The following is a 24,930-nucleotide window of genomic DNA, read 5'->3' on the forward strand; positions in this document are numbered from 1 at the left end:
GCCGCGCACGCGCACGCGCACTGGCTACTACGGCTGGGGTCAGCCTCCGCTGACGTCAGGACGCCCCGCTACTTCAAGCCTCCCAGCTCTGGAGTCCCTCGCGGGCCGGGGCGGGGCGTCTGGCCAGCTGAGCTATTCCGGCTGACCGCGCCAGTTTGAATGAAAGCTCCGCAAGATGGCGGCGGCCGGAGGCGAGGCCGAGAGAGGTGAGACGGGAGCGCGGTGTCCCCGGCCGCCAGGTCCGCTCCCGAGGCCCAAGCCCTGCCGGACGGCGATGTGGGCGGGACGCCGCCGCGCGGACACGCCGAGCACGGGACGCTCGCGGCCGGCTCCGGGCCCGGGACGCGCCGGCCCCGCGCGAGCGTGCTTCCGAGTCCCGCGGGCCCGGGTCCTCCTCGGTGGCGTGTGTGCACGCGCCGCCTCTTGGAAGGGTGAGCAGGAAAGCGCGCGCGCCGCTGCGGTCGCGGTCGCCACCTCCGAGCGGTGGGGAGCGGGGCTGAGGTGCGGTGCCCGCGTCCGAGCCGGCCTGGCAGCGCTGTGGAGTGTCTCCCGTGAGAAAGGGGGTGTCTGCAGACACAGCCCCTGAGCCTCCTGGAAACTTTGGGGGGCCCGGCTGGAACTTGCGGGTTATTTATGTGGATGCTGAAGCCCGTGGGGGGCGGGGGGCACGCAGTGCGCGTGCGTGCGCCCGAGTCGCGCGCCCTTTGAAAGTCCCGGGTTTGTAAAGCGTTCTGGAATGAAAAGGTGGTTCTCCAGCTAGCTTTCTTTTTCCCCCACCCCGCTCCACTCACATGGTGACACTTTATTATCCCCGTAACTCTACTTCCTTGAAGCGAGGCGGAGGTGGGAGGGTGGAAGGATTTTATAAGCGGGATGTCATAAAATAATCCGGACAATGAAACTTTTTTCCTCCACCATTATAGGCTGTAGAATTTTGGAAACCAAGTGTTTGCAGATTAAAATACATATGTTTATATAGAGATATAGATATAGATATATTCCGAAATGCTCATAATGTAGCATTTCTGTTGAGCGATGCGCCGTAATTACACATAATGGGCTTCATTATGGCATTTTCATGCGAGTACGTATGTTACCGTATTCAACATCACCCTCCATTATAGGGTTGTGTTTTTGGATTCTCAGCTAGGCGAAAAATTTTAAAACAACTAACACCCTGGACTCTTCTTTGGAGATGATTAGCATAAGGAGATTAGCCTTACACAAAACACCCGTAAGATTTTCAATGGAAGAGATTTGTAAGAAGTGTTTTGTTTTTTTATAGCTGTGCTATCCTCAAACCACCACACCTAAGCAATCAATGTATTCTGGCAAATTTGAGGAAAAGACTTTGCCGTTTGCGTGTGCCAGAAATAGGAGTCTTTTGCAGTGACTGGAGTGTGGAAGTGATGCTTCAGTTTCCTGCAGTGAAGTCCTTGGGTGGGGAGGATGAGGAAGGGATTATGGGGGAAGCTAGAGCGATTATGTTCTCCCTTCCTTGAAATTTACCTCCAAATGTTTTGCCTACTACCTTTAATAACTGTTAAATACGGCGTGATGAATTAATGATACATTTTGTTTGGTCGCCTCTTGTTTCACCAGTCTCACTTTTTTTTAGTGACTCTGATACCCAGAAAGATTGGGCGCTTCCTAAAGTTGTGGAGCTAGGTTGCCCACCAGCGGGTAGGGCGGAAGGCTATTGATCATCTAGTATTTATCTCTATATTAGCCCTACAGTAAAGTTTTACATTTCCTAGACATCAGTTGTGTAATTGTGTTTTAAATTCGGATGGAACACAGTTCATTTCTGCCCTCTGTAAGGTTATTGTTAGTATGTCTGACTTTCAGGTCTTGTTTATGGATTATCTACATTGAGTATTCTGTTTTGTAACTGCTGGCTTGAAAACAGTGCAGGATTACAAACAGTGCAGAAAATGAGCATTACAAAACTCACTATACTCTCCATTTAAAGTAGACTTTTCTGGTTTATGCATGTTGATAATACATTTCACCATGGGCAAAATAAATGAAGCTCAGATTTCATGCAGTATTCCAAAGGATATGGATTTTACTACAGAACTATATTTCAGATTTAAAATCTTACTGTGCTATTAAAAGAAGCAACGGTTACTTGTAAATTGTGATTGTTTTAGAATATATTTTAATATATTTCTAACAATATGTCTTAGCTGTTTATTAAGAGAACAATTACATTCTGTGTAGAATATAATGGAACAGTAAAAAGTATTACCTCTTTTTACTTTTGCATTTATATGTAATCCTAAGAAAGCTTAGACATGAAGTATTTTAAGTGGTCAAGCCAGAATTAGCCATTGTCAGTAAGACAGAAATCCAATTCACCAAAAATAGTTCTTTATCATGTAACTTTTTCTTAAACACACATAATTGGCTTCTTGTCGTGTGTATTTCTAGACTATAAAATTGTCAGTTGAGAGGTTTTTAAGTTTTTGTTTCAACCTAGTAGCTGTTTTATTAGTAAAGAATTCTATTTTCTTATTGTAGCCTGGTGTGTGCCTTGCCTAGTTTCCCTTGATACTCTTCAGGAATTATGTAGAAAAGAAAAGCTCACATGTAAATCGATTGGAATCACCAAAAGGAATCTAAACAATTATGAGGTGGAGTACTTGTGTGACTACAAGGTAGTAAAGGTAAGGCAATATCTAGCCCCTTGAAAGAGACCTGTTCACACTGCAGTATTTCATGTTTCTCTAACATAAAAATAGCCTTAAAAATAAGCAAAGCTCTCCTTACTGTTCAAGTAACACTGAAGGGATTTGGAAGTATAAAGTGCTCTTGCATTAGAATATTTAGGGTATTTATATCATTCTGCATCCAACTCTTGATTATCTCCATATGGATTACCAGAGCAAGTGTTTTATGTCAGATTGACTTTTCCTGTAATTCATGTTGTTCCTGGATCATATTTCCCATAATCATCTGGAAGGAACCTGGGATTTCAAGCCAACTGTAGAATCATTGAGTGTCCTCCAGAAGCATTGCCATTTCTGTTTCCTGCCAGCCTGTCAAACTGTGTGTTATAAGTTACGGCGTGATAAAATGGACTGGCTTTCATGGTCATTTCAAGCTTCTGTTTCATATCTTACAACTTCAGCAAACTTATTTAATTGCTTTGTGCTTCCCTTTATTCATCTTAAAATGAGTTGGTCTAAGAAACTCTTTGATCTAAACCCTATAATTATATTTTTGGTAATTCAGTTACTTGTAGCTTCCTCTAAGAATTGGCCATTAATCTCAGTTCTTGTAGATAAACAATCATGAATCCTACTTAATGTGGTTTTCCACATTTTCTGTTCTGTAACATGAATCTTAAAAGGTCTTATTAATAAAAAAAAAAACTCGGAGCCAGATATTGGGGTGAACGCTGAAAGATCAGAGAATCAGAACAAGCCATAGCCTACCTCACCTCGCCAACTCCTCAGCTGATCTTGTTTCCTCAGACTGAAAGCCTCGATGAGTCTTCATCCAAATGGATCTCTGCTGAACTTAACAGCCTCTAGTTCCTGGTCCTCATGCCTTATATACCTTTTTGCTTCCTGCCATCACTTCCTGGGATTAAAGGTGTGTGCCACCACGCCTGGCTCTGTTCTCAGTGTGGCCTTGAACTCAGAGGTCCAGATGATCTCTGCTTCCCCAGTGATAGGATTAAAGGTGTGTGTGCCACCACAGTCTGTCCTCTATGTCTAATCTGGTGGCTGGCTCTGTCCTCTGATCCCCAGATAAGTTTATTAGGGTACACTAATAGGGTACACAATATATTGGGGTGCACATATATCACCACACTGCTGAGCCCCTCAGTAAATCTATTTCTTCCTTTGAATGCCTGTCTTCCTATGGTAGCATTGCCTTCCCCATGCAGAGATCTTAGTCAAGCATCTCTACCAGCATCCTCAGCACCCTACTTAATCATGTTCCATCTTGGATTGCAAACCCTAGACTAATCAGCCTAGCTGAGAATATCATCTGATCATATGCATTAGCTCCATTAAAACATACTTTTAAGCTGTGCGAAGTGGCATAGACCTGTAATCTCAGCTACTAGCAAGGCTAAAACAGGAGACTCACAAGTTCAAGCCCATCCTGGGCAACTTAGACTCCTTACAGTTTATTTCTAAAAAGGTTGTTAAAGGAACCACAGCACAGTGGCAGAGTATTTGCCCGGCATGTATAAAGCCCCAACAGTCCCCCACACCTGAAAAAAAGAAACTCAGCAAAAGCCCAAACAAACCAAACTTCTACTGTTCTCATAGTGCTTAGTTCTACTTGACAAGATTTTTTACAACAAGAGTGTTTTCTTGTTCATTTCAGCGGTTTTCCCAATATTTATTACTGTTTTGGACCTTTTCCTCTCCCGTACTTTCTCATATTAGCTGAAGACTCCCCGCTGTCTGCCTCTGTGAATATAAGCCTTTAGCATTCAGTCTTCGTTCACCACTCGTTATCTCTAGCTTTAGTCTTTCAAAGGTGTCACCATTTTTTCCTGTCTACTCCCCCAGGACTTTACCTGAACTTGTGGTTTCTTTTTATTGATTGATTGATTGATTGTGTATACAGTGTTCTGTCTGTATATATGCCTGCAGGCCAGAAGAGGGCAGCAGATCTCATTATAGATGGTTGTGAGCCACCATGTGGTTACTGGGAATTGAACTCAGGACCTCTGGAAGAACAAGCAGTGCTCTTAACCTCTGAGCCATTTCTTCAGCCCCGTGGTTTCTTTTTAATTAATTTAGACAGAGGTTTTCTATTTAGTACCAGACTGGCCTTGAACTCACAGCCATCATGCTCTAGCGTCTTCAGTGCTGAGATTACCTGCATAAACTATGTTTTCCAGCTTTGTGTCTTAAATATGAAGGTCTTTTTTCACTCAATTGTGTCAGTCAGTAAACATATTCACATCTTCTCTAACCTCTAGATAGCTTCCTTTGGCCTCCCGTCTACTCACACAGGTATTTCTTTTATTTTCTTTCTAACTAAACTAAAAAACAAAACAAAAAAAAAAAAAAACCACTTTTTTTTTTTTTTTTTGGTTTTTTTTTTTTTGGTTTTTCGAGACAGGGTTTCTCTATGTAGCTTTGCGCCTTTCCTGGAACTCGCTTTGGAGACCAGGCTGGCCTCGAACTCACAGAGATCCGCCTGGCTCTGCCTCCCGAGTGCTGGGATTAAAGGCGTGTGCCACCACCACCCGGCAAAAAAAAACACTTTTATTGAGATATAATTTGCTTAAAGTGTGCAGTTCAAATCTTAATATATTCCCAGAGTCAGTCAATTTTAGAACATGTTTTTCATTACTGCCTAAATTTCAATTACCAGCCTTAAGCAACTGCCCAAGTCTATTTTCTGTTTTTGTAGAGTTACGTGAGGCCTCTCCTTCCCCTTCTTCCTCTCTCCTCAAGCTCTATGCACCAAGAGAAGGACCTCAGGTGTTCTGCTCTGTCACTGCCGGATTGCTTTGAGACCGAGTCTCTAGCTGAGCTTTGAGCTAGGCTGGTAGACAGCAGGCCTCAGCAATCACCCGACCTCTGCCCCCAGTACCACTGGGATTACAGGTGCATGCGGCTTCGGCTGGCTTTTGATGACTGCTGGGACCTGAACTCAGGTCCTCATCCTTGTGGAGCAAGTGCTTTTACACAGTGATCTGTCTCATCCCAGTGCTCTTCATTGTACATACAGAGAATAATACATTTCTTAGTAGTGGCTTGACTTACTTTGAATAATGGTTTTTGGTGTATTTTGGAATATTGGGAATTAAACTGAGAGCCTCTCATGTACTGGGCAAGTGCTCTACCACTGAGTTATGTTCCCTAACCCTTTATTTTTCATTTTGAGATGAAGTCTCACTAAAGTTGCCCAGGCTGGCCTTGAGCTCACTCTGAAATCCAGAAAAGTCTTGAATTGGAATCCTCCTCGCCTTAGCCATCTGAGGAGCAAGATTACAAGTCTGTACCGCTGGACTCGCCCTTAGAATAATGTTTTTAAAGCTCATCTGTGTGGTAGTGTGTATTGTACTTCTTCCCTTTCTGTTGCGTGATATGTTACATTGTGTGGATACATCACGTTTATCATGGGGCAGACGTTTGAGTTATTCCATCTAGGGGCTATTATAATTGATGCTATTATGGATGTTCTTATGCTAGTTTCTGTATGGACAAAGTTTTCATTTCTCTTGAAGTGGAATTGCGAGGTCACAAGATATTTTTGTTTAACTCTTGAGAACTGCCAAGCTTTTCCAGAGCTTTACAACATTTTACTTCCACATTAGCGGGGTATTAGAGTTTTAGTTTCTATGTAGCTACCCTTGTGAGAGTTGCATGGCTTTCATTTACATTTCTCTAGGGATTAATGATGTCCAACATCTTTTTATCTTGCTCTTCCTGGACATTGGTATCTGTTGTGGTGAATTAATTATTCAGAGTAATTGCTTATTCTAAAAATATTTACTTATTTATATTTATGTTTGTAGTGTGTGTGTGTATGCACATGTGAGTGTGTAGTGCATGCATGTGGAAGCCAGAGAAAGACTATCCATCTTAGCCTTATTATTTTAAGACAGAATCTCTCATTGGGCCAGATGCATTCCACTTAGGCTAAGTTGACTTGCCATTGAGTTCCCAAAATCTGCCTCTCTGTCCTTCCAGCGGGTACTAGAGATTTGACTCAAGTCCTCACACTCTCATAACAAGTGCCCTTGCCCACTGTGCCATCTCTCCAGGCCTCCCATCCCTTGCTCAGTTTTTAAAGTTGTAGTCTTTTGAATTATTTAGTTATAATTAGTTATATATTGTGCATACAAATCCCTTGTCAGATACATGATTTGTAAAAATTTTTATTTTATCCTGTGGGTTTTGTTTTGTTTTTTTTTACTTTTAACTTTTTAACCCATTTTATTCCAATTTGTGTGTCCCTATCACTGACCACCTGCTGTCAAGGGTGCAGACCTTAAAGTTTTCTGTACTAGTTTGTTACATTTACCATGGTTGGTTCTCTTTTCTTCTTTGAAACCCTCTTGTCTACGGAAGACTGCCTAGATTCAAATTCTGGGTCTTGTCATTTATTACATAATCTTCAGCAATTTAGCATCTCTGTCCTCCAGTTTCTTTATGAAATAAGGGTAGTTATAGCAACCATCTAATAGTGTGTAATTAATATTAAATGGATTAATATTGATTGCTTACAATAGATACTGACATTTAACAATTCAATGACATCAGTATTTACTGTTACTGCTATTTATTTTTAATATATATTTTATGTTATGTACAGATGCCCAAGTGTATGTATGTGCATGATCATGCAGGTGCCTCTGGGAGGCAGAGGATGTCAGATCCCTTATAAGTAGAGTTACTTATAGTTGTGAACCACCTGATGTGGGTTCTGGGAACTGAACCCAGATCTTCCGTAAGAGCAACAAGTGCTCTTGATTTATGAGCCATCTCTCCAGCCCCTCATTGCTATTTCTTGTCACCACTGCCCCCCAATCTATTTTTTAATGTTCCTCAGAATCTCTTTGCTTCTCATCTTTTTCCCCTCTGAATGTAGATAACTTCTAAGGGGCTGTTCTTGGTCCTCTCCTCACTTTGCAGCTGCTCTCTAGGTAACCTTCCCTAGCAGTTTCTATTGGGGATTTGTTCACTCATGATAATTAGTGAGGCGACTGTACTCAGAGCAGAGTACTAAGTTCCTGTACAAAGTACTTAATTACAGAGAAGGTGAGTGTTGGTGTAATAGAAGGACCTAATTGTGCAGAGACTGGGCAGTTATCTAAGAGAAACATGTTTTAAACTTAGTTTTAAAGAATGAAAAGTCGAGGCCAGCCTGGTCTACAAAAAAAAAAAAAAAAAAAAGAATGAAAAGATAAGGGGTGGGGTCCTGATACAGAAGACAGCCCAACTCCTTCAAGGAATAGAAAATATGAGTAGAACATGGTCCAGAGTTAAGATGAGGCTAGGAGTGCAACTCTTTACAGGCTAAAGGATTTTAGGCTTCCCCATCTTGAGGGAAGCACAGAACCATGGAGTCTTTTCAAGTACAGAAATAGCATGACAGGAGAGCATTACTCTGCTGTTGCATCTTCAGTGGGTAGAGTGTCAGAAGGGTGTTATAGTAGTCAGAGCAAAACAAATGAAGAAGAGCACAAGGACTGGATGAAGAATCCTAGGAGGCAGGCTTATGCCATTAACTGGCAAGAAAGATAATAGGAAATCTGGAAGTATAACTCCTGGGAGCCAGAAGAAGGGATGATGTCAGTAAAAGAGTTCGGAGTAGTTGATAAAAGAAAAACTCTACAGAATATACTGAAGTTAGCAGTCAAAGGGCCACTCATGCCCTGTGAGTGGCTTCTGTGTTAGATGAACAGAAGAGCCAAAAGAACAAAGTGAAGAATAAGTAGGAGGTATAAACATAGAGTCAAGTAGGATGGACTCTCCAAGCATCCTCCTCTTGGAGAGAGAAGAAAAGGTGTAATGGTGTTTATAGTTTTAAAGTTGTATTAAAAAATTGAGTCATAGTTGTATGTTTTAAAACTATTTTTTGATGTTCTAAATTGCTGTATGCTAAAATCTACTCAATGACTTCAGGGATTCCTTAGCTATATAAACATTTACATGTCCAAGGAAGCTAGGTTTTATGTTGCTTTTGAAAAATGGGAGGTGTTTAAATGTTACTTAGAACTAGTAGTGAGGAAGAAACCAAAGAGTTGGACATACCAGAATCATTGAGGAAGTACATCTCTTCTGTTATAGCTACGTTGACTTTTTTGTTTAATATCCATAGGAGACTGCAGTTAGGCACAAAGGCCACATGCTACTGAAAATGAAGTTAGTGGGCTAGAAGACCTCGAACCTAAAGCAGTCTGAAGGAACCAGCTTTGAAATGGGAAAATGCTATCTGATGTCACTCAGTGGTGTAGATGAACTTACACAATGTAGACTGTAGTGGTTTTGTTTCAAGTGCTGTAGCAGTTTTCTATAGCAGTGTTACTGCCATGGTGCTCCTTCATACAGAATAATTGAGGATAATACTCTGGGTGCTTAACATACTTTTCAATGAAGAACAATAGCCCCACTCACAATAATAGGCTTTGTCCCTTGGGAAATTCTTTAAAGTCTATAACTATCTCGGCATGTCTACAAGCACTAGTATACTTACTACCTGGCACAAACAGAATAGTGTACATCTAACAGATTAATATTTCTGAAAAACAGGGCACATCTAAAGTGTCTGCAACCTTTATTCGTTTGTTTGTTTGTTTTCCTAAGAGGGTTTCTCTGACAGCTCTGGCTGTCTTGGAACTTACTTTGTAAACCAGGGTGGCCTTGAACTTACAGAGATCTCTGCTTCCTGAGTGCTGAAATTAAAGGCATGTGCCACCACCGCCCGGCAACCTCAATTTTTTTTTTTTTACTATTTTGTGTATGTGAGTGTTTTGCCTGCATATACATCTATAGCACATATGTGCCTGGTGCCGAAGTAGGTGGTGAGCCTCCATATGGGTGTTGGGAATTGAACCCAGGTCCTTTGCAATAACAGTAAGTGCTTAACCACTAAGCCAACTCTCCATCCCTATAACCCAAATTTTAAGGAGTATAAAAGTGGAGATTTTAGAAAGGACTTTCCTATGGTTGCATAGATTTTTTTTTTTTTAACATTAGGATCTATAACCCAGGTCTCAGATTCCATCCATCCATTCATCCACCCATCATCTATCTGTCTATCATCTGATTTATGTTATATGTAAGTGTTTTGCCCACTACATGTATATAAGTGTGCCATGTGTGTGCAGTGCCTGCAGAGGTCAGAAGAGGATGTTGTATCCCCTGAAGCTGGAGTTATAGACAGTTGTGGGATGCTGTGTGGGTTCTGGGAACTGAACCTGGGTCCTCTGGATGAGCAGCCAATGCTGTTGACTGCTGAGCCATCTCTCTAGCCCCTCAGAATTTTTCTGTTAGTTACTGACATGAAACCCTTTACTGACTTTCTATTGATTATGCTGATTCTCAACTATTCATATAATACTAATGGTGTTGTGGTAATGATATGAACTATGGTGGTTATCACAGAAAATGGCAGGAATAAGGAATGGAAATTTAGAAAATGTTTTTTTCTGGGCAGTAGTGGTGCACACCTTTAATCCCAGCACTTGGGAGGCAGAAGCAGGTGGATCTCTGTCAGTTGGAGGCCAGCCTGGTCTACAGAGTGAGTTCTAGGACAGCTAAGGCTACACAGAGAAACCCTGTCTCAAAAAGAAAAAAAAAAAATCTTTTTCTGTATTTTCATGTGTACACTTAAAAGTTTAGGTAATTTGTTATGTGTTAGCTATAGTTAGTTAAAACTAATAAACACATTGAGAAGCCATGACTTGTTCTCACTTTTATTTTTTGAAAGTTCATAATATTGTTGTGATTTTTATATTGCATTCATTCTAGTAATCATATTTTTGTTGCACATTCAGAAACATTTATTCCAATTTAGATAGTAGTGTTGTGCATGTTTTGAGGTTATAAAGAAAAGTTTCCATCCCTTCACATGAATTGCTCATAGTTTAACTTAGAAATGGAAACATAGGCAAGTTGACAGTTCTTGGGCAAGAGAGGCAGGATGGATATTGTGAAAGGTCTTTGAGCTATTTTAAAAAGTGAACGGTGGTTTGGAGAAATGGCTCGGTGGTTAAGAGCACCAGCTGCTCTTGCAGAGCATGTAGGTTGGGTTTGCTGCACTCAAATGGTAGCTCACAACTGCCTGTAACTCCAGTTTCAGAGGATCTACTGCCCCCTTCTGGCCTCTTAAGGCACTGTATGCACATGGTGCATATACAGGAACATAGGCTTATACACATGCTTATTTTCTTTTAAGTGAATAGGTTTCTGTCTATACATATGATGAGATTAAAATAAATTCTCTAGGCAGATGTCAGAAGGCATTCTAATCATGGAGAACCTGGTGAGCAAGCAGTAGAAAACTATGACTAGTCTGGTATGTTCAGGTGAGTTCAGTGTGTTGAGAGAGTAGTGAGTGAATGGGATTATAGTAGGAAAGTAGTGAGGGCTATCACAGACCAATCCCAAAAAGGGTTTGTTTATTATCTGTTTTGTCTTTTACATTCATTTATTTATTTATTTATTTATTTATTTATTTATTTATTTATTTATTTATTTAGCATGCCGTGGGTGGGGAATGTACCTGGAATGTATGTAGGGGCCAGAGAACAGCTCTCAGTTGGTTCTCTCTCCTCAATGAGTCCTGGAGATCAAACTCAGAGAGAGCGTTAGAGCTCAAATTCCAGTGACCTGGAGTTACCCAGAGAGTTGCCTACGTGACATATAGATTCATAGCTTTGCTCAGATTCTCAAAAGGATAAGCACCCATTCAATATAAAAAGGAGGCTAAGAAGCCATGCCAATAAGGAAAGTAGAAAAAATACAGAGAAAGTCATGCTTTGGACCCCAAGGAATGTAAAGTTGTGGCTGCTGCTACAGAGAGGTCAGATGAGCTGAGGACAGAAGACTCGATTGGTTTGGTAGTCAGATTGTAAAGTGAAGTTAAATGCGTATGTGTTTCAGCCTCACCCAGACCATGGTTTCTGAGAATTGTAAGAAGTATTGGAGTGACCAACAATGAAGGTCAGCCAAGTGTTTAGTTTGCCCACAATTACTTGTTGGCATTAGCATTATAATTTTAATCTCAATTCAACATTCTCAACTGCAAACTGGAAAAATCCATCTCTTAATTTTTTTTATGCTTTATTACAAATCACAGCTTTTGCTTTCATACACAAAAGCAAATGTTCCATACACACACACAAAATTGTCATTCTTTGACAGTAGTCTTTTCTGCTTTCTCTGTTCTCTTTTCAAATTATCTGACCCATACTGATTTCCGCCTTTCTGTTTTAGTAATACTGGTTATGTTATTTTGGCATTTACATTGAATTGCCTTCTGTTGATATTTATTTCACATATTGCCTTATTTATTTATTTACTTCACATATACATCATAGGTATGATAAAAGCCAAAAAGCTTTTCGGCTTTAATTTTGAATTATAGGCTATTGAATTAATTAAATTTGCCTTATAAATCAGTGGTTTTTATAAAGTAATCTTATTTTTCAAAAATTGAAATCTTTTTTAGATTTTTAAAAATGAAATATGCTGGCCTGGCAGCGGTGGCACACGTCTTTAATCCCAGCACTAGGAAGGCAGAGCAAGGGGGATCTCTAAATGAATTCGCTGTCAGCCTGGTCTACAGAGCGAGATCCAGGAAAGGCACCAAAACTACATGGAGAAACCCTATCTCAAAAAGAAAAAAGAAAAAGAAAAAGAAATATGCTTATCAAAGACTATAAACCAGAAATTAAATATTAATATTTCCAAACTGTTTTGTCGAAATCAATCTTATTTTCAAAGTGTATTTTCTGTACAGAAATAGATTAGTTACCAATGTGGTTACTATATAAGCCTCAGTCATTTTAAATACAAGTGACTTATCCAAGATTAACTTGGGAAGTGAACATTAATGATGTTTCGTTTCATTCGGGTGGTAATTTAATCATGCAGCCTGTAGCTAGCACTTGTCTTTATCGTTCTCTGCAGTAAAAGGACCAGTGCTGTGCTGCCGCCTTCTGGTATCAAAGGTCAAAACTTAAGAATTATGGGGAATAGATGAGCTCAGACAATGCCAGTTGGATCTCATATCTACTTTTGTGTAAGTAGATCTGGTACCAACAGTCCCAAATTATCATTACCTGACTGAAGGAAGAAATTTTACGCCTTAGGCCCAATTTGGCACACTTGGTGTATAACTAGGCTTTCTATTTCTCCTCTCTGGAATGACCATATATACATACATACATACATGTATTATATGCATATAGTTTGGGTACTCCATATCCTCAGATCATAATTAAACACATTTTAACAGAAAAAAAAAACAAACATTTTAAACAGTTTTCAAAATGAGTTTTTAATTCATAGGAATTACTGATGGATGAATAGGACATAATAAAACATTAAGGTACTGATAATGAGGATAAAATTAGCTCACCTGTGGATGTACAATTATTCTTGAACTGAATTTGTACTTTAGCAATATGCCAAAGACTCTAGTCTTGTCATTCAGGACTAAGTCATTTGTCCTGAAGTCATGGGATTATAACTTTGTGTAATGCTTGTCTGGCTTGAGTGTGTCAGGCCCAGAGTTTGAGCTCTAGTATTGTGTGTGTATTGGGCAGAGGGGTGATTAATAGATACTAAAACAATTATTATGTCCATTCTTGATTAATATTAAAATTACTCAAATTTTCATAGGCAAATTTATTGCAATAAGTAATGTTTTTATTAATATCCACAAATTAAGAAAGCAACAGGCCAACAAGATGGCTTTAGTGCATAGAGGCACCTGCCACCAAGCTGGAGCACCTGAATTTCATCCTTGGGACCCACCTGGTGGAAGGAGAGAACCAACTCTTGCATGTTGTCCTCAACTTGCATACATGTATTATGGTGTATACATGTGGACCCATGACAGTATACACATATATACAAATAGATGTCATGTAAAAAAAATGAAAAACAACAAATGATGCTTAATCACCTTGATACTTATTTTTTAATTCTATGTGTATTGGTGTTTTGCCTGTATGTATGTCTGTGTGAGGATGTCAGATCCCCTAGAACTAGAGTTACAGGCAGTTGTGAACTGCCTTGTGGGTGCTGGGAATTGAACCTGGATCCTCTGGAGGAGCAGGCAGTGCTCTTAACCACTGAGCCATCTCTCCAGCCCCCAAATTTTGATATTTCTGAGCTAACATTACCTTAGGGCCTGTGGATATGTGCTAGCTACTCTAAAATAAAAAAGTGGTTACTGAAAGACATCCCTTCAGAATTTTCTCCTGTACACGAACTGCCTTTTACATTAGGCCCTTAGCAGCAGTATCTGCTGACGTCACTGTGTGTAAAGAAATTTCAGAAACCATGGGGGCCAATAACATTCTAGGTGATAAAAAGTGAATCTTTGCTGTCCTTTATGCCTCCTACTTAAGCTACTCATAGGTTTCTCTAAATGAAGTCAGTGTTTATTAAAATATTAATGTCTGGTAATAATATAATGTGAGCTGCAGTGTCACTTTTATTCTTGGGAACCACATACAAAGTAGTAATTGGTTTCAATAATATATTTAATTCAATATCTGTAAAATATTTAACATACAGTCATTTTTAAAGGTAAAGATATTTTACACCCCCCCCCCCATTCTTGCCATTCAATGTAGTATTTATGCACAAAGTATATCATTTGAGAGTAGCTACATTTCAGGTTCTCGGTAGCTACATGTGGCCAGCTGACTTTTTTTATCCAGTTTATCTTTAGAACATCTAAGGGATGTGTGGCCATGACATTGAGGGTATAAATTCCCACATGTCCAGTGAACATTATTAACTTATAGCCCTTCGAGATTGCCTGCAACTATGCTGGCCATGAGCCACTAGCCTAATGTTTGCATTGGGACCACCTATTTCCATGAACAAGGTAAATACTTTTTTGTTTGACCTAATACTATTTAGTAAAACAATCAGGTTTCAGTGCCTTTATGTTTCCCTAGATAGGGCTTTTTGGCCTGTTGTCAAATGTCACATCTCACTAAATAGTGTGTTTCTGATGACATACAAAAGTTGTTTGTCTGACTTATACTTTACTGTTAGAAATTTGTGGCTCTTCACACATTTTGAATTATTAAGAGAAATGCCATTTTAGAGACTGTCATAATCTGATTTGTATTTTCTTTCCTATTTGAAGGGTGTGGAATATTATCTTGTAAAATGGAAAGGATGGCCAGAGTCTACAAATACTTGGGAGCCCTTGAGAAACCTCAAGTGTCCACGGCTGCTGCAGCAGTTCTGCAGTGACAAGAGTAGTTACTTATCTCGGTTAAAGAAAGGCAAGGCAGTCACTCCAAAAAACAGTAGCAAGCCCTTGCCACATGCTGTCGCTGAGTACATTGTAAATAAAGCCAAGCAAAGAATAGCTCTGCGGAGATGGCAAGATTACCTCAACAGAAGAAAGAACCACAAAGCAATGATATTTGTTGAAAATACCGTTGACTTGGAGGGCCCGCCTTCAGACTTCTACTATATTAATGAATACAGGCCAGCTCCAGGAATCATCTTAAACAATGAAGCTACCTTTGGATGTTCATGTACAGACTGCTTCTTTGAAAAGTGTTGTCCTGTTGAAGCTGGAGTTGTTTTGGCTTATAATAAAAACCAACAAATTAAAATCAAACCTGGCACTCCCATCTACGAATGCAACTCAAGGTGCCTATGTGGACCTGATTGTCCCAATAGGATTGTACAAAAAGGCACACAATATTCACTGTGCATCTTTAGAACTAGCAATGGTTGTGGCTGGGGTGTAAAAACCCTTGTGAAGATTAAAAAAATGAGTTTTGTCATGGAATATGTTGGAGAGGTACATTAAATTCATCCTATGCATATGAACTTTATACTCTCGAAAAGTTACTTTTCTACCTCAAAATATATACTTGATATATTTTGATGTTATCATTTGCAGATAAGTAGAAATTCATTTTCAGGTTTAGGAGATTCACTGACATAGTTAGAAATATAAAACTTTATGTGAGCAAATAGATAATAAATTAACTTAATAGTTGGCATTCCTCATAGCCATTGACCAAAGCATATTTTTTATTAAAAAAATATACACACACATATATATTTGGTCTTTTGAGACAGGGTTTCTCTGTGTAGCCCTAGGTGTCCTGGAACTTGCTCTGTAGACCAGGCTGGCCTTGAGCTCAGTGATCCGCCTGCCTCTGCCTCTGGAGTGCAGAGTGCTGGGATTAAAGGCATGCACCACCACCACCACCTTGTGCCCATATTTTTTAAGCATAACTATATTTACACAAATGTCCGAAGAAGGAAATCAGGCCTACCTACATACATGCTGACATTGAAACTTTGAAGTTACATTTATTTTATTATTTGGTCCAATATGATTAAAGTTCTTTTTCTAAAATTTTGTATCAATATGAAGGACATTACTGAGTAGAAAATGTTTGAGTGTTGTCAGATGTGTACAAAAGCATTTACTATATCTAAAAAACACTACCCTAAACTCCAGCCACTTTGAACTGCAGATAATTCTCTAATTACCAAATACTAGCATATTTACTTTGATAATTATCATATGCATAAGTATCAAAATAGTGCTCATCATGGGCCACAGCTAAGCACCTTAGTATATTAACCCCCAATCTTCAACTTTGTGAAAGAGGAGTTATCTCCACTACTATGAATGAAGAATCTGAGGCACAGAGATTTTTAGCTTACAACAGCAGCCAGATTTAGTTGATAATATATATTACTTTGACTACTGTCGGTGTCTTCAGCGAACTAATAATCAAGCTGTAATTTTTTAAGATTTACTTATTTATTGTGTATACAGTGTTCTGTCTGCCTGAACGCCAGAAGGAGGTGCCAGATCTCATTACAGATGGCTGTGAGCTGCCATGTGGTTGTTGGGACTTGAACTCAGGACCTCTGGAAGAGCAGTCAGTGCTCTTAACCTCTGAGCCATCTCTCCAGCCCTAAAGCTGTAATCTTAAGATTAGCAGAACTGCAGATAATACTGTGACAGATCCTGTGGTAATAGGGATGGAACCTAGCAAGTGCCTGGTGCTCTACTGCGGAGTTAGAGTCTCTAGCCCTGGGCGATGATTTTGAGTTGAAGCATTTCCTGAATATCTTCTGAAAAACAAAGCTTTTCCATTGGTTCATTGCATATTTAGCATAAAGTCTCTGTTATATAACCAGTTTCCATTTGTTATTACTCATAGATAGGAACAATATGCCTTCAGAACAGTGGTTATCTACCTGTGGGTCATGACCCTTTGGGGTCGAATAACCCTTTCACAGGGATCACATAGCAGATATTTACACTACGACTCATAGCTGTAGCAAAATTACAGTTATGAAGTAACAATGAAAATAATTTTATAGTTGGGGTTGATTGTAGCTGGAGAGTTTTCTCTTCGGGTCCCGCCAAGCCCCGGCAGTCCAATAGCCCACTTATAAAATAAACACAGAGACACTTATATTATTTAAACTGTTTGGCCTAATGGCTCAGGCTTCTAGCTATCTAGTTCTTACATCTTAAATTAATCCATTTCTGTAAATCTATACCTTGCCACATGGCTCGTGACTTACCGGCATCTTCACATGCTGCTTGTCATGGCGACGGCTGGCAGTGTCTCCCTCCGCCTTCCTGTTCTCTCAATTCTCCTCTCTGTTAGTCCTGCCTATACTTCCTGACTGGCTACTGGCCAATCAGTGTTTTATATATTGATCAATCAGAGCAACACATTTGACATACAGACTACCATCCCACAGAGGTGACCACGGCATAAGGAACTGTATTAAAGGGTCACAGCATCAGGAAGGTTGAGAACTATTGATTTAGAGGATATTGAGAGTGCATCCTCTTGTAAAGGTAGTCTTCTGTTCATCTCTGTCCTGTAGAGCATTCATCTTGTGGGTAGCTTCTTGCACGGCCTGATTATAATGAAGGTAGTACCGTATTTCAGCTTAGCTCAAAGTTCATTTTTAGTCTTTAATCCTACTTTCCCTCGTTTTTATATTTTTTTCTATCTAGCTTTTAGTTTGTATGAATGTTTGTTTTAATGACACTTAAATTTCTTTTAAAATGTTTGTAGGTATGTTAATAGCTTAATGATGTTTCTTTGATTCCACAGTAGCTCCATACTGTTCTGTGGTTCTGCAGAACACCATGTCACCTGTAGCCCCATTACGCAAGAGGCTGAGGTAGAAAGACCTGTGGAGTCCAGAAGTTTGAGAGATTCTATCACAAAAAGAAAAGCCTATAAAACTATAGTTCTGTTGTTGTTGTTGTTTTTATCTCCTTAGGTAATCACAAGTGAAGAGGCTGAAAAGCGTGGACGGTTATATGACAACCAAGGAATCACATATCTTTTTGATCTGGACTATGAATCTGATGAATTCACAGTGGATGCAGCTCGATATGGAAATGTGTCTCATTTTGTGAATCACAGTGTAAGGAACACTTATAGATAAGATAAATTACTTAGTGCTGTTTGGATGACTTTTCCTTAATTGAAAGATAATCTTTTTTTTTTTTTCCGGTTTTTTGAGACAGGGTTTCTCTGTGTAGCTTTGCGCCTTTCCTGGAACTCACTTGGTAGTCCAGGCTGGCCTCGAACTCACAGAGATCCGCCTGGCTCTGCCTCCCAAGTGCTGGGATTAAAGGCGTGCGCCACCACCGCCCGGCTGAAAGATAATCTTTTTATACAGCCATTCTCATTGTATTTTAATATAAGGGCTGCTCCTGTTAAGTCAGGGCATTATTGCTGTAATATGAACATACATATTGAGGTGTTTAACATTTACTGTGTTCTACCACAGTCTTTATATCTCATTTCATTTAAGCTTTCCAATAACTTTATAGGGTAGATAGATAACTTCATAGCAGAAGAGGGGAGTTATTAAGCAAGGGAGTTAAGTAAAAGTTTTAAGAATCTCAACAAAGTTGTCTTATAGAAGTTAATACTACTAAATTTCACAGTGTGTGGTAACCCTTTACCTCATCCACATTTTATTCTTCATAGTCTGTTACCTAGTTAGCTATAGTCCAAAAATACCCAGTGGGAATTTCTAGAAATAAATCATCCTTAGTTTTAAGTTGTTTGCTATTCTGATTAGTAGCTGAAGTCTCCGGCTGGAGATGTGACCCATCCTTTTGTCCAGTTTTTCTACACTGTGTATGCTACTTATCAGTCACTTAGTGGCTCTCTGGGTTATCAGCAACCATCATAGTATTTCTTGTGTTCAGGTGACCTTATTTTACTCAGCAATTGTCCAGATCCACAAGATTAGTAATGCTAGCAGTTTGGATTTGCCAAAGTGTTTCCTTTAAGCCACAAGGTGAAAGTACAATAAGATATTTTCATAGAGCTAGACCACTCATATAACTGAAATTGTTTAGTTGTTGTTAATCTTTTACTGTGTCTGAATTAACAGTAACGTATCATAAGCATATATGTATAGGACAAACCCCTAGCAATATAGAGTTTGGTACTATTGCCAGTTTCAGGCATCTACTGAGGATCTTGAATTATACTCCCACGGATATGGGTGGACTACTGTATAGCTTAAGGTAACAGGATTGTTTTTTGTTTTGTTTTGAATGTCAGTGTGTTAACATTTTTAAATAAAATTTAAGGATTTTTTGAGCATTCAAGCATTTAGGACTATTTCCCTAAATTAGTATTCTTTAGTTTTTAGTTTATGTTTGAAAAAGTTAGATCTGCAGTCTTTTTTTAAATATTTATTTATTATGTATATAGTGTTCTGCTTGCATCCTACGTGCCAGAAAGGGACACCAGATCTCATTACAGATAGTTGCAAGCCACCATGTGGTTGCTGGGAATTTAACTCAGGACCTCTGAAAGAACAGCCAGTGCTCCTAACCTCTGAGCCCCAGTCTTTTTTTAAAGATTTTATTTGTGTATGTGTGTACATGTGTGCACAGGTGCCTGTGAAGGCCAGAGGGCAGGCATCAGACCCCCTAGAGCTAGAGTTACAAGTGTTTATAACACCTGGGGGTGCTCAACTAAACTCAGGTCCTCTGCAAGAGCAACAAGTGCTCTTAATTGCTGAGCCATCTGGCCAGACCCTTAGGACCACAATTCCAGAATCTTCTACTTTATAAAACTTGTTTCCGGGCTGGAGAGATGGCTCAGAGGTTAAGAGCACTGGCAGCTCTTCCCGAGGTCCTGAGTTCAATTCTCAGCAACCACATGGTGGCTCACAACCATCTGTAATTTGATCTGGTCCCCTCTTCTGGTGTGTAGGCAGAATACTGTGTACATAATAAATAAATAAATCTTTTTAAATAAATAAATAAATAAATAAATAAAAAACTTGTTTCCAAAAACTAAGGGACAATAATAATTACTGGGCACCTTCTGAGTACCAGACAATAAGCCTAATGAGGTTGATACTTTTTTTGCCATTATATATACATGACAGATAATAAAGGAATTATGTCTTAGATAGTACGTTATATAGCTAATCTTAGAAGATGTAGCCAAGTTAAAATGTCTGGTGGATTGCTCACCAAGAGTTGTGTGTGAATATCAGTGAAATGAAAGAGACTGTCTAGACTCCCTTTTTGGTTGCCTGATTTTTTTTAAATGTTTGTTTTAAATAATTTCTTCTTAATGACAAATTTGAGATTTAGCTATCCCTCAGTTAGATTTTGTTTTGTTTTGTTTTGTTTTGTTTTTTTTCGTTTTTCGAGACAGGGTTTCTCTGTGTAGCTTTGCGCCTTTCCTGGGACTCGCTTGGTAGCCTAGGCTGGCCTCGAACTCACAGAGATCCACCTGGCTCTGCCTCCCGAGTGCTGGGATTAAAGGCGTGCGCCACCACCGCCCGGCCTCAGTTAGTTTTAGGACCCCCTACAGGTACCAAAATCCTTATAAGTTCCTTGTGTTAAATTTTGACATGTGTAATAACCCATACAACCTCTTTTATACTTTAAATAATCTGTAGATTACTTCTAATGCCTAATAGATTGTAAATAGTTATATTGTATTGTTTACAGACTGAAGACAAGGTCACTCAGCTTGTACATGTTCAAGACTGTGGTGTGATCTTTCTTTTCTATAAATACTTTTATAATCTATAGTTGACTGCAATTAGTTGAGTTCAGATGTGGGACCCATGAGCCCAGAAGGCCAGCTCTAATACCCAACACATACTTCCTACTCGGGAATGATTAAACACCAATTTAAATTTCTTGGTATGACTCCCTAGATCTTTCTTCTTGCATATTCTGTAGTTTGGTGTTCTCAAAATCCTAAACAAGTCCAAATAAAAGTTTAAGCATGAAACTATGTAAGATAAAATTTGAGTTCCATGGTGCTGATTTTATTTTAAAATAATTATTTAAAATATATACACACACATATATACATATGCCTTATTGAAAGAGTTACAAGTGAAATGTCCATGTTATAGATGGAAATTAGATTAAAATTCTCCAGGAAAAAAAAAAAAAACTAAGACAAAAGTGACATATTGAATACTTGATTTGTTTTATCTTTTTGTTCTTTTATGTATGACTGATATCTTCTTATACATGAAAAATGTATTTTGAATGCACATGTCATAGGAAGCAGCTTGATTTGCATGAGAACTTAAAGTGATCATGTGGGAGGTTAACCATGTGATGTGGTACATAGATGAGCACCTTTGTACCAGTTTCACTTAAGCAGGCTTTATTCTTTTTTAGTGTGACCCCAATCTTCAGGTATTTAGCGTTTTTATCGATAACCTTGATACTCGGCTTCCCAGGATAGCACTGTTTTCCACGAGAACCATAAAAGCTGGAGAAGAGCTGACTTTTGATTATCAAATGAAAGGTATGGTTTTCAAGAGTAATTCCATTGGTATTGGTTTCAGTATGACAATGAAGGCAAGTCTTTGGCTCACAAACCAAACTAACAGCGAAGATAAAAGAAATCAGTGGGGTGGGGTGGGATACACAAAACAAATTATATGTGGAGAAGATGAAACACATTATGCTGTACTAATTTAAAAATCTTTAAAAATGAAAGAAATTGGAGATGGAGGAGTATCTGCCCAAAGCCTGACAGCTAAAGCTAGCACGTGGTCTACTTTCCAAGTCACTGTAGCCTGGTTTTTCTTAGGACTTCCATTTTGGAAGCTGACTTATCATAACATCTTTTCTCAATACAATTAGTATTAATAAAAATGTAGTGTTAGTAAAAATTAATAAAAAGGTTTTGAACTTTTACTAATAGATAAATATTGACAAGATTGAAAAGTATGATTTCAATTACATATGAATTATTCTAGTCCTTCTTGAATCTAGCTTTTTAAAGTAATTATATTGACTGTACTGTGATTGTATTTTCTATGAACAATATGCTTTATATGCTGTTCCTACTTGGCCTCACTGCCTGTGTTCTTGTGTTCTTAGTGGTATATAAAAAGAATAATTGTGCATTGGACTTTGTCAGTAAACTTTATCATGGCAGATATTCACATTAGCCTAAACCATCCTTTCAAGATAACTCAGAATGAATTGTCTCAGGATGTTCACATAAGTACAAAACTATTTTCCTTGAGAGTTAACCAATACCTTAAGAAAGTAAGCACCATTGCTAGCTCCAGGACAGCCAGGGTTACAAAAAGAAACCCTGTCTCAAAAAACCAAAACCAAACAAAACAGATTTAAAATCTGTTCTAAAGTATCTTTTCTTTATTTACTTGTTTGTTTGAGACAGGGTCTCACTATGCATCCCTGGCTGACTTGGAACTCACTGTGTAGACCAGGCTGGCCTCAAATTCACAGAGACCCACTTGCCTCTGCCTCCCGAGTGCTGAGATTAAAAGCATGCCTGACCATGCCCAGCTAAAATATCTTTTTTAAGATAAAGATTTATATGTGTATGTGTCCATGTGAATACGGGTACCCACAGAGGCCAAAAGGGGGACATGGGATCCCCTGGAGCTGGCATTTCAGGCAGTAGTAAGCTGCCTGACATGGATACTAGGAACTGAACTCTGGTCCTCTAGAGGAGCATAACTACTCTTTACCTGCTGAGCCATCTTCGAGCCCCTATTCTAAAACATCTGTTTCCCTCTCTGTATTTCCAGGTTCTGGAGAGTTATCTTCAGATTCTATTGACCACAGCCCTGTCAAGAAAAGGGTCAGAACTGAATGTAAATGTGGGGCTGAGACTTGCAGAGGTTACCTCAACTGAAACTTCAGGAAATGGAGATCATGAATGTGTTTTGTTTTGTTCTAAGAACTGAAAAAGTATTTGGGATGCCTTTCTATTATCAAGATTATATGTATATTAATGTACAACTTGTGTCTCAAGGTATTTACAAAGTCCATTACTGTTGCTTCTGAAAAGGACTGCAGGACCACATAAACAGAATATATTCGGTGGTTACATACTAAATATGGAAAGTGAACTATTTACAAATCACCATATACTTAGTTAAGAAATCTGAATAGACAAGTGTCCCCTTTAGTGTTTGAAAAGCAGTGAGAGAGTGGATGTTAGGAAACCTTTTCCCGTGACTCAGATAATTCAGTTTAGGCAAAGGTACAAATTTTATTTTGTTTTACTGTATTGTTCCTGCTTAATACTCACTGATCTTGTATTTGAGACAAAGAAGCCACACTGAATTTTTTTACTATATTTTCTACTTTTACATTAAAATATCGGCATCTTAATGATATATTTCAGGAATAAAAGTAAATATGAAAGATTTTCTTTCAGCTTGATCTCATTTTGAAGCAATAGATACCATTACAAAGATTGTATGTCTGAACCTGAAATTCTTAAAAGATTTTTTAATCCTGTTCAAGAAAAATCTCTAATCACCTTCTCTAGAAGTCCATAGTGGCTGGCCATTATGCTTCTTTGAAAGGACATAACAGTGTGACTAAGAGAACCCGTCAGAGTGCCAGGCAGGGTACATGAGTACAAAGTGAGCCACCGCATGAACGAGGTCCACAGAGTACCTCATCGAAACCGAAGAGCAAGATCCCGGGGAGCACCTGTCCCCAATGGCAGTGTGATTCACATCATGTTGTTATCACTGCCTGGCAGGTTTCACATTTCCTTTCTACTAAATTCAATTATTTTCGCATTTTCTGCATGTCCTTGAAAAGTAACCTATATTTGAACAGATGCTTGTTTTATACAAGATTTTTTAGATAAGATAAAACTAAGTTTGGCCAAAGTTACGTCTGATTGAACTTTTATTAACCTATGGGGATTAGATGGGATTTTTCCCTGTGTAGTAAAACCCAATAAAGAAAAAACTTACTTTCATCTTTCTGGGTCTGGGAGTTCTAATCATGGTGTCCAGTGTAAAGACCAAAACAAGGAAAAGAAATGCAGCAAATAATCCTTTTTTCGGTGTCCTGATCAAGATTTACCTAAGCTTACTGCTCTGGGCTTTAAAAGACTGTAGTAAGCTCAAGTAAAATGAAATGAATTCAGCACTTCCTGTATCTTCCTAACTCTTAACCTGTTTGGGGAGAAGCTACAATGTTATTCAGAGTATTGCCTTCACAAGACTGCTTGTTCACAATACATAGGATACACTGTTTGAGTATTTGGGGCCTCATTGTATGTCTGCTACCCAGAATTTTTAGAACGTGTCAAGAAAATGTATTTTTTAATTGAATTTCTTTTGTTTTTCTTTGAGAATCTTAAAAACATTCCAGGTCTGGTTTTCTCCTCCCCTCCACCCCCCAATGGCCAAGCTCACTCTGAAGTATTCTCAGGTTTAAAGATGAGATTTAAAAAAAAAAAAAAAAAAATCAGGTTTTGATTGTCTAGATATTTGGTTTTATTTACTATTCAGGCTAAAAGAAAAGAGAGGGCAAATGGGGAAAGATTATGTTTTGTCCTTACTAATAGAAATTCAATGGGTCCTTAAGATTTTGTGGGGTGAGGATATGTCTTGAGGTAGGGTATTGTGTAGCTTAGGCTAGCCTTGAATTTGCTGTGTGGCTGGGGATAGTCTTGACAGGAACTTTAGCAGGAGCAGAGGCTGGAACCATGGAGGAACACTGCTAACTGGCTTGCTCCCAGACTCATACTCAGCCAGCTTTCTTACACAGGCCAGGCATATCTGCCTAGGGATGCTACTGCCCACAGTGGGATAGACTCTCCTATATCAATTATCGATTAAGAAATTCCTCCACAGACATGATACAGGCCAATTTGATGGAGACAGTTCCTCAATTGAGGTTCTCTCCTCCTAGGTGACCCTAGTTTTGTCAAGTTCACGGCTG

The 24,930-nt window shown here is 39.0% G+C and overlaps 1 protein-coding gene across 4 annotated transcripts; it reads left to right on the plus strand.

Moving 5' to 3' along the window:
* Positions 1–44: 44 nt before the first annotated feature.
* Suv39h2 (SUV39H2 histone lysine methyltransferase) lies at positions 45–23,390 on the plus strand. 4 transcript variants are annotated; one of them, XM_052729782.1, is made up of 6 exons: positions 45–431; positions 2,524–2,669; positions 14,824–15,495; positions 17,970–18,116; positions 21,376–21,505; positions 22,767–23,390. In XM_052729782.1, exons 1-6 carry the CDS (start codon positions 176–178, stop codon positions 22,871–22,873), a joined length of 1,458 nt encoding a protein of 485 aa, XP_052585742.1. In that variant the 5' UTR covers positions 45–175; the 3' UTR covers positions 22,874–23,390. The 4 variants fall into 4 exon arrangements, with proteins under 4 accessions (XP_052585742.1, XP_052585743.1, XP_052585745.1 ...); XM_052729783.1 differs by having other exon boundaries at positions 45–206; XM_052729785.1 differs by lacking the exon at positions 2,524–2,669 and adding an exon at positions 12,624–12,735 and having other exon boundaries at positions 98–206.
* Positions 23,391–24,930: the final 1,540 nt, after the last annotated feature.

The sequence above is a fragment of the Peromyscus californicus genome, unplaced genomic scaffold (genome assembly GCF_007827085.1).
Source record: "Peromyscus californicus insignis strain IS unplaced genomic scaffold, ASM782708v3 Scaffold_8__1_contigs__length_139910024, whole genome shotgun sequence".
In the NCBI taxonomy this organism is placed as follows: Eukaryota; Metazoa; Chordata; class Mammalia; order Rodentia; family Cricetidae; genus Peromyscus; species Peromyscus californicus.

Coding starts and splice junctions, on each gene's coding strand:
- Suv39h2 (XM_052729782.1), top strand. CDS start 176: ATGGCGGCGGCCGGAGGCGAGGCCGAGAGAGGTGAGACGGGAGCGCGG. Junction 432..2,523: donor ACGCGCCGCCTCTTGGAAGG/GTGAGCAGGAAA, acceptor TTCTTATTGTAG/CCTGGTGTGTGCCTTGCCTA. Junction 15,496..17,969: donor TCATGGAATATGTTGGAGAG/GTACATTAAATT, acceptor TTATCTCCTTAG/GTAATCACAAGTGAAGAGGC.